At 39.8% G+C, this 10137-nt stretch overlaps 1 protein-coding gene across 2 annotated transcripts; it reads left to right on the forward strand.

Annotated features, from left to right (window-relative positions):
- The first annotated feature begins 1033 nt into the window (after window positions 1-1033).
- On the forward strand, window positions 1034-7991 carry mtrf1l (mitochondrial translational release factor 1-like). 2 transcript variants are annotated; one of them, XM_071897426.2, is made up of 8 exons: window positions 1034-2143; window positions 2496-2575; window positions 3242-3346; window positions 3919-3997; window positions 4606-4769; window positions 5211-5328; window positions 5843-5979; window positions 7049-7991. In XM_071897426.2, the coding sequence occupies exons 1-8, from the start codon at window positions 1690-1692 to the stop codon at window positions 7259-7261; spliced, it is 1350 nt and encodes a 449-aa protein (XP_071753527.1). In that variant the 5' UTR covers window positions 1034-1689; the 3' UTR covers window positions 7262-7991. The 2 variants fall into 2 exon arrangements, with proteins under 2 accessions (XP_071753527.1, XP_078144937.1); XM_078288811.1 differs by lacking the exon at window positions 7049-7991 and adding an exon at window positions 6245-6309.
- Window positions 7992-10137: the final 2146 nt, after the last annotated feature.

Genomic DNA, 10137 nt, shown 5'->3' on the forward strand with positions numbered 1-10137 from the left:
TTTCCTTAATTTCACTTCATTTAATTTAATTTCACTTTACTTCATGTAAATTGTGCAGGCCAGACAAACCCAACGTGCACAAATCCTCACCTACATCATAGCACAACAGGCGCAAAGTTTCAATATGCTGAGGTTTGATATGAGGAAAAAACAACAAGGTTAGGACAAAACACAGAAAAGAAACGGGAGAACAAAGAGAGCCAGCGAGGGAGTGACAAACAGGCAGAGACAGAGAATGTATGTGTGTGTGTGTGTGTGTGTGTGTGTGTGTGTTGGGGGGTACTTAAAAGATTTGCATACTGAAGTGCATATGCTAATTAAATGATGATCCCACCACCTGTGCAGCAGTAATGACCTATTCTGACTCCCTTAAAAGTCCAGTTCAGACAGCCGTCACTGTCACCATTCATACCTCCTATCTATCCCTTTTAATGTCAATTCAACTTGTAATGTTCAGGAATTGCCAATCCCCCCCCCCCCCCCCCCCAAAAAAAAAAAAAGAAACAGAATGAACAGAACATAACTTTAATGCATTCTAGATAGAGTTGACAAATTATTGTCAGGAGTTGCAAGCTGGGAAAAAGACAAAAAGACTAAATATTATATTACTGTATAACCTATTAGGATAATGCCCCTATTTCTACCTTTTTAAAAATGTCTTATTGTTTTTTATTTCAGCATATGTATGTTGATGTTCTTGACTTGATATATAATAACGTATAACGCATGAAGTTTCCAATAAACTGATTTGAGAGGAAAATACTGGCCTTTCATTTTTTACTTCCTTGTTATTATCGTTATTTGTTTATATTTGCTGTCTGTTCTGTATTTTGTCTTATTGTGTCTTCTTCTAAATGGAATAACCTGAAAAAGTCTAGTATGCTGGATGTCAACCGCCTCAAAACTAAAGTAGAAGAAGAAGAAGAAGAAGAAGAAGAAGAAGAAGTCTGCTGTAATTTTATCTGCAGAAGAAGACGCGATGTTGACTGCGCATGTGCGTCATATTTAATATGTCTGCGCCCTTCAACAAAGTGGTAAAGCAGCAGCAATTCCTATAACAGCCTAAACAATAATTTTCTAGCCAGTCTTATGACAGTTTGCGACTGAAAACAGTTTCGTTATAGCCAAACCAATGTTTCCGCTGACGGGGAAAACCCAACGGAGCCGGAGGTTTGTTATTTTACCTCAAGATCACAAGGCATAGCTAAGGTAGTTAGCTAACCAACGCTAGCTAACTCAGCGACGTTGACATGTTTTGTCGGTTGAACCGTGGCCCGCATCACAGAAACACAGGCTAGCTTGCTACTTATATTATTGGTGTATATATATGCTAATTTAATCAAAATCCACCTTTCAGTATTGGTTCGCCTGTTACTCTCACAAGCTTCTTCCACAAAATGCACTGCAGAGGGCGGTAGCGAGCATTGGGACCCAGTTATAAATGTTGAAATCTCATTGAAATAAAGTGCTGCTTGGTAAATTACATGTGTGCCGAATTGAAGAGTGGCTTCTTACGATACAGAAAAGGCATTTCGTCGTATTTAATAGAGCATGTATCTTTACTGATGAGCAAGACCAAATCAAATTGACAGATTTTTTAATGGAGTTTAGCGCGACATATCGGGGTCAAGCTATATCAGGATCTATTTGTGCCACATAGTAAACCTTCCAACCAAAGCTACTTGTACAATGGCTTACAGAAGAGCTGTAAACCTGATTCCCAGAGGAAAGGAGTGTGTCTTTAGTCTGCTGAGACCTTGTTTTCAAAAGTCGCCAAATGTCATCTTTGGACAAGGCAGCCAAGCTGGTCTGTGTGTTGGACTTCATCACCAACCCCCTAGTCAATGCCGAAACATCACCAGAACTCTGCACACCGGCGCGCCGTTGATGGTGGCCAAATTACTCCCAGTGGATGAGCTTTTTGCCATAAGGTCTCTGCAGGACTATCTGAAGAAGATGGAGGCGGAGTACAGTGAGTGTTTGAAAACAGTCAACAGCGGCGTGACGGAGGAGCAGCAGGAGGCCGAGGACCAGCTGAGGGCTAAGAGGACCAAAGTGTCCCTGCTGGCTCCGCTCATCCACAGCATCAGAGAGCTGGACAACAAGCAGAAGGAGATCGCTGAGACCGAGTCACTCCTGACAGGTGAGACACACTGCTGCCATGCAAAGGCAGAAAACAGTGACTACTTTTTGATTGGTTTAAAGGTCAAAGGTCCTTAGCCAACTGACCCAGCAGGACGTCCTGAGACTTAACATCCATTGTGTGGATATACTTAAGACAGGTGTATTTTTACATCAAAATCTTGCCTGGTGCAGCTTTAAACTTAGATTTTAGGGAAAACATGAGGGAAACCAAGGATTTCACTTCCCACCAGCCTGCTTTTTAATTTGAAAAACTCACATGTTGGTTACAGCAGAATCCCTGTGTGTGTATTTGATATTAAGCCTGGTGCGTTGTGGTAATTTTGGCTTTCTGATTTTGCGGCTCCTGACAGATGAAGACCCGGACCTGCGAGAACTGGCCGACCTGGAGAGAGAATCCTGTCTGAAAGATATTCAGGCTCTCAGACAAAAGGTAGAAATAATGATGCTTAATTTGCTATTACTAAGAGTAGTATAGATTGGTACAATTGAAATGATAATAATATTTATATATTTTTATTTATACAGCACCTTTCTTAACAAGGTTACAATGTGCTTTACAATAAAATTTTAAAAGAAAATAAAACAGAGACAGTAAAACACCGAATGCAGATAATAGATAAAGTAATAAAACAAAGGTAAGAGCAAGCAGTACTAGAGCAAGTGTAATCACACTGAAACAAACATACTGAAGCAGAAAAGCCCCACACAGCATGAAGATGTTAAAAGGCATTTTGTTTAAAATATGTTATAAAAAGATTTAAAAGATGATACTAAGCAAAACAGACATTACATTAAGATGTTAAAAAGGCCTTTTTATAAAAAATATGATAGGATATAAAAAAAGGCTAACTATAGCATCAGCATTTCATGTTTTTTCATGACAAATGTAACCATTGTAAGCATAGATTACGTGGTTTATACAATCTAAAAGCAATGCTGCATTTTCACTGTAACTAATATCAAACCACAAGCTAAACGAAGACAATTCAGTTTGCTGTTCGTTGTTCTGTCTGTTGCCTTCCTCTCTTCTTTGTTGCACTTCACATCACATCCATCTCACCTACTTGTCTGTCAATCAACCTGCTGCACCAATCAGATCCTGGGTCTGCTGATCCCTGAGGAGGAGGCGGACCTGAGCGACCTCGTCCTGGAGCTCACAGCCGGGGTCGGAGGTCAGGAGGCCATGTTGTTCACCGCCGAGGTCTGGAAGAAGTCTCATCATTATTATTATTATTATCATTAAACTAAAAACCATATTAGATTAAATGTTAATGATCCGCACGGGGAAATTGTGTTTTTGTTATGGAATTTGTGGAGTATCGTGGAGTTTTTGACAGGTGTATTTCAGGCAGGGAAAGTCTGGGAATTTGATAAATCCTCCAAGAACGTCAGGGGAATATCAGAGAAAGAACGGGTGACTTTACAGGAATACAGCAGAATGTATTTTACAGCTTTGTTTCACACATTCATTGCTTTAGATTGTAGTTATCAGTCCATCTGTAGTGGAAACCAGACTGTTCACCCCTTTAGAAAAAAACAACATTAACAAACCAGGAAGGAAGAATATTTTAAAGTCATGGAAACGCCCCGACTTCATTATGGAAAGTCATGGAATTCTACATCACAGCCACAGTGGGAAATTGAGAGGGAGTGAAGAAGGAGAGAAAATCGTTTGTTATTAATAATAAAAATAATAACATGTTTTATTTCTGAATACCTTAAAATGAAGGCGATCCATGTTATTATTTGCTGAGTATCTCCTCCCCTCTGCAGGTGTTCGACATGTACCAGGGCTTCGCTCAGCACCACGGCTGGGCCTTCGACGTCCTGGAGTACATGACCAGCGAGATAGGTCAGTGGACACATACGCACACACACACACACACACACACACACACACACACAACTTCGACTTGTACTTTAATGACTTGAAAAGGTTTCTAAAGTCTTGACTTGAGATCTTGTGTTTGTGTAAATGACTTAGATTGAAAGTGATGAGATTTGTTCCAGCAGACGACTGAATTTAAATTCTGTTTTCTGAATTTGTATGGAATGATTGAATTTATTGAAGTTGAAACTGATTCTAGAAATCAAACTCATGATGCGCTTACCAAGTTTTTATCCTATTAAAACCATATTGCATTGAAAAGTCCTAGATATTTAGTTTTCTTTAAGATATTAAATTGATACTGGACTCTTGATTTGTTCTGACTTGACTTGCTGTTCTACATTTAGACTTGAGACTTGACTTTAATGACTTGGACTTGACTTGGACTTGACTTGGTAATCTACATTTAGACTTGGGACTTGACTTGAGACTTGTGCCTCAAGACTTGAGACTGACTTGGGACTCGAGCAAAGTTGACTTGGTCACACCTCGGGCTGAGAGAAAAGGACACCGTGTTTTGAAATCTTGACTAATAATCCTAATATTGGTACTGATCGGCGTCGTGCGTCCAGGCGGCCTGCGTCACGCCTCGGCCAGCATCAGCGGCCCTCAGAGCTACAAGAGGATGAAGTTTGAGGCCGGAGTCCATCGAGTCCAGAGGGTCCCCAAGACCGAGAAACAGGGCCGCATGCACACCAGCACCATGACCGTGGCTGTCCTGCCCCAACCCACTGAGGTACGGCTTCCACTAGAATGTCCTACTCAAGTAGAATTACTGTTACTATGCTGATATTTTACTTAAAAATAAGTACTGGTGTAAAAATCTACTTCTACTAAGTAAAAAGTGTCTTTGTTTAATATCAGAGTCTCCCTACTTGCTGGTACAACGACCCAAACTCCACACGGGGATCTTTAAAGTCTCACCTTATGTTTTCTTGTATTGTTCTTCACTGCCTTTTTATTGTTGCATGTGTTGAATGTATGTATGCGAAAGGCAGGTTGTCTTAATATATTTAAATTGAATATTGTTTAGCCCTGATTTAACCACACAAGTAAGACACGGTGTTGTTACAAGCAACAGTGTGGGGGAGTAGTTTTGTTCTTCTGCTTGTCTGCTGTTAATGTTGATGAAAATTGTGTGTGTGTGTGTTTGTGTGTGTGTGTGTTTCCCTCCCAGATCTCGTTCACGATCAACCCTAAGGACCTGAGGATAGAGACTAAGAGGGCGAGCGGAGCTGGAGGCCAACATGTCAACACCACAGACAGCGCAGTGAGAATCGTCCATCTGCCCACAGGTAAACACTGAAAACACACTCTGTTTTCATAGAAAGACGATATTTTATAGTTTGTTTTAAGAAAGAGGGATTGGATTTGGGCTACTTTTGGTCCATCCCTAAATGTCAACAGTACTTAACACTTTTTTAGACTTCATTTCTAACTTATTTTTGGCTGAAAAAGGCCTATGCTTTATTAAACTTCAGAAATACAGCTTTGCAGCTTATCCATAGATAAAACTACACCTAATATGCAATACACTCACACTGATACTGCAGTGCATATTTACTTGTTTAAGGTTAGATTATGAGTTAGTGTTAGCCATGTAGTGGTTAGGATTAATAGTAGAGTTATGGAATGAGTACAAATTAATGGAATGCCCTCATAAGTAATACAAATGTGTATGTGTGTGTGTGTTCCCCATTTAGTTAAAGGGACAATGCGCTTTTGGGAACAGAAAAAAAGAGACATTATCAGTCTGAACTCCTAAATGAAGTGTGTGTGTGTGTGTGTGTGTGTGTGTGTGTGTGTTAGGCGTGGTTTCGGAGTGCCAGCAGGAACGGTCCCAGCTGAAGAACAGGGAAAAGGCCATGAAGGTGCTGAGAGCGAAACTGTACAGCATGAGGCTGGAGGAGGAGACCAGCAAACGCTACAACCAACGCAAAATACAGGTGGGACGCATTCAGATATAATGCAGAATACAGGATGGGACGCATTCAGTTATAATGCAGAATACAGGTGGGACGCATTCAGTTATAATGCAGAATACAGGTGGGACGCATTCAGTTATAATGCAGAATACAGGTGGGACGCATTCAGATATAATGCAGAATACAGGTGGGACGCATTCAGTTATAATGCAGAATACAGGTGGGACGCATTCAGATATAATGCAGAATACAGGCGGGACACATTCAGATAAAATGGAAAATATAGGTGGGACACATTCAGCTATAAGTTAAAATACAAGTAAGAAAAATACAGATGTAAGGCATCATGCAGATCCTGTCTACACCTGTAACTCATCATCCAATCCAGTGTCTTGTCTGTCTGTTTAAACGACTTATTAATTATATTTTTCACCATTTTGCACATTTTGAGCACTGTTTGCACCATGTCTGATTAAAATAATAATAAAGGAACCCTTTCTGCTATCTCAGCTCCCTGATTTCCTTTCTTGCAACATTATTATTATAACGCAAGAAATCAGTGTTTGGGTTCTTCTGTTGTCTAAAGTTGTTAGGAGACAGATATGCAGAAATAATGAACGTTTAAGCAGAAGACAGTGTTGTCAAACTGATAATCATGATTTTTTTTTTCTTTGCAATGTCTTACAATGTCTTCTTCAGGCCCTTGTGTAATTTAGCAACCTCATGTTAGCCCATGGCTGCATGCTGGCTACATGTTTAATGAAATGCATTTTCTTGAATCTTAGAACAAAGATAACCAAGCTCTAATCTTTATTAAAGACAAAGTTCAATTGTATTGACTGGTGCATTCAATTAATGTGCGTGTGAAGACCTTAATAAATACTTCTTTGGACATCTCTGCATATCTCAGCATTTAATTTGTTCTAATCGGACACTCTGTGGAGATTGCTACCAGTCGGTAACTAGTACCTTGGGCAATACATCAGCATTGGTCCTTTTGAATATCTAACTAACTAACTAATTTAAACATATGAATATAAAATTCAACCTCAGACTGCAACTTCACTCGTTTCCCCTCCTCGTCCTCCAGATTGGCAACAGAGGCAGATCGGAGAAGATCCGGACCTACAACTTCCCCCAGGACCGGATAACGGACCACCGGATCGGGATGACGGCGCACAACGTCCGGAGCTTCCTGCTGGGAGAGGACCTGCTGGAAGAGATGAACTCCTCGCTGCAGGACTTCTCCAACCAGGAGACGCTCATGGAGCTGCTGGGAGAAAACGAGCAGGAGGGGTGCTGAGCGTCTGGCAGCATCGAGTCAGGCTGAGTGAGAAGGAAACTTCTTTCTGTTGTCATGGTAAACATGGTGCAGGTGTTGTCCTTGTCCTCGAATATTGTTCATTCCTATCTGGAAAATCCCTCAAGGACCATGAGGGATTTTGGGGTAGCGCTGCACAATTAATCAAAAAAAAAAAAACCCAAACGAAAATCGCAATATGAACTACTTCAATTTTCAAATCGCATGGGACTGCAATTATTGTATCAGAGTGGTGGCTGCTCAAAATGGACTCCTAAACATGGTATTCTGGTGCTGTAAATAAAATTGCACATTGTAACAAAAACTTTTATTGTATTCACATGGAACTAACCTTAAGCAACAACATCTCCGTTTTGCATTAAAAATGTTTCCTGTTTACTGAAAAATCTAAAATATTGAAAAATCTGTGTCTGTATACTGCTTTGATATTTATATCGCAACTGCAATATTCAGCAAAATAATTGCTTTGAGAGCAATATGATTATTCGTCAATATCGTGCAGCGGGGTAGATCCAGTCTTAACACTTCAGTAGGAATGTCCAGGAATCAATTTCAATAGGAATGTCCATTTTATCTCAGATACAGACAACAGATTCCCATTTTTAAATCCATACACATGTCCAGGAGTGAAACCATGACAAAAGTCTCTTATAAAATGACTGAACTACTGAGTAATCATATTAAGACACTTTGAAAATGTCTCCAAACCTGCCTGAGCTTTAATAATAATAATAATGACTCATGGATTGATTAAAAGGACTCGTTGACTGTGTGATCATCCTTAAAGTTTTGAAGTTGCAGTTTTGTCGTTGGATGCAAATTCCTCCCAGTCCTCTAGTGTCTCTACATGCTTTCATTCAGCAGCAGTGGCTCCCAGTTGCTGGAAAATTACCAGGGTTAGACCGATATAGATCGATTTGCCAATTTATTGGGCCGGTATTGGGCTTTTATTGAATATCAGATATCGGCCAGTCAGTGTTGTCCAACTCTGACATGATGGAGGTTCCTCCCTGACCACAGCTACAGAAAACAGTCTGTAAAACCTGCAGTGAAATAGAATTTTCTTTACACATTTTATTTATTCATTTAATTGTTCAGTTATGTTTTTTTTGGAAATGACTTAATTTAAAGGCAGTAATGTATCCCAGTGTTTCTCTACCATTGAATAGGTGTGTGTGTGTGAAAGTATTTCATCAGTCTGGGTTTCAGTGGAGAGTTTTAGTGACCCATGATAGTTGAAATGCTGTTTCAGAGGCTTTTCCACCCGGACAAGAAAAAACTCTGGGGGAAACACTGAATACTTCCAAGAATCCAAAGATATTTACCTTCAAAATCCATATTGGTCTAAGTTGAACCCTATTGGGAACAACAGTGAACTCTGACCCCTGAACTTCAGTTACCTCCTTACAGCAAAGATCCTCGTAGAAACACTGCAACCCCCAAAGGGCGTGCGTTGCTTTAATAAGGCCACTAGGTCGAGCCAGAGAGCCTGATGGAGGAAAGTTACATTTACATTTCAGGCATTTTGCTGATGTTCTTAGCCGCAGCGACTGTAATGATGCTTCTGTTACACTCTGCTCCTTCCTGTCACATCTTACACTGTCATGTGAAACAAGTACAGAGTTCAGTCAAGCAATGAATCAAAAACTTTATTTTCCCCGAGGGGAAATTTGTTTGGCAAGCAGAGCAGACATCTCTCAACAGCCGTACACGTACAAAAAATATATAAAAACAGGATCAAAGATAAAAAGCAATTGATAAAAGCAATAAAACACCGGACAGTAAGATGCAAAATGGCTAAGACAATAAAGACGTTTAAAAGAATAACAATGCCTATATATGCAAGTTCACAGCTGTGTCGACAAATGCATTTTTTAGTCAGTTGTGAATGTGATTATGAACACACATTGTTAATATCAGTTAATCCTCTCTCCTCTACTTGTAGTTTATTTGAATAGGATTCAGATGGAGTGGACTGTTTGGCGCAGATTTTCTGTCCGCTGTCATTAACACACAGACTGTATATACACATAATGCAGCAGAAGTAGCAGTGCAGTTTTGCGATAAGAAAAATATTCCACATTAAGGTACATTGTTAAATGATTTATTATCTTGTGTGAGTGCATATTCCATTGTAGTTCAATGGTTTGTTAACTGACAAAGCGGCTGAATTACAGGTTGATATTTACCAGCAGCTTATGATCAACCCCCCTTTCATGTTATTTGAGCTTTGTGCAGCAGCTCATTGTGTCTTTTATATCATCAGTGGTCACAAACCGGTTTTCACTGGACTAATTAAAATACAACCAAACCACAGACAGCATATGGTGTGCGTGTGTGTGATGTTTATCTGCCCAACAAAGGCACACAGCAGTAACTACCTTTTATGTATTTAAAGGTCAAAGGTAATGACCAGTTTATCTTTGATATCAACAAAACATTGCCCATAAATAAGTGATATTAAACAATACACAGCCCACTTATGTACCAACTAATATTTTTGTCTCAGCAGAAGTCAATATGAAGTTATTTTTCTTTCATTTTTCATGCTGTTTGGGTTTGCAGGGCTTGGTTTGCAATTTTAAGAGAAATGGGTGAGAGGGAGAGAGAGGGGTATGTGAAAATATAAAAATGTAAATTAATTTCCTTTGAGATATCATCTTCTATTTTTGAGATTTTAGCTTGAAGGGTGTGTCAGTTTGCTCAGTATCCCCACCGGGTTCACTGAAGTTTCATATCATCTCCTGTTATCTCCAGTAAACCCTTTAGCAAAGACGCTTCATTGTTGAACTACATCACCCACGATCCTCTACTGCGCTACAGAGTACCAAGGTTGACTAATCGAGCGTGGACGCATC

This window comes from Centroberyx gerrardi, chromosome 15, assembly GCF_048128805.1.
Source record: "Centroberyx gerrardi isolate f3 chromosome 15, fCenGer3.hap1.cur.20231027, whole genome shotgun sequence".
NCBI classification, from domain to species: domain Eukaryota; kingdom Metazoa; phylum Chordata; class Actinopteri; order Beryciformes; family Berycidae; genus Centroberyx; species Centroberyx gerrardi.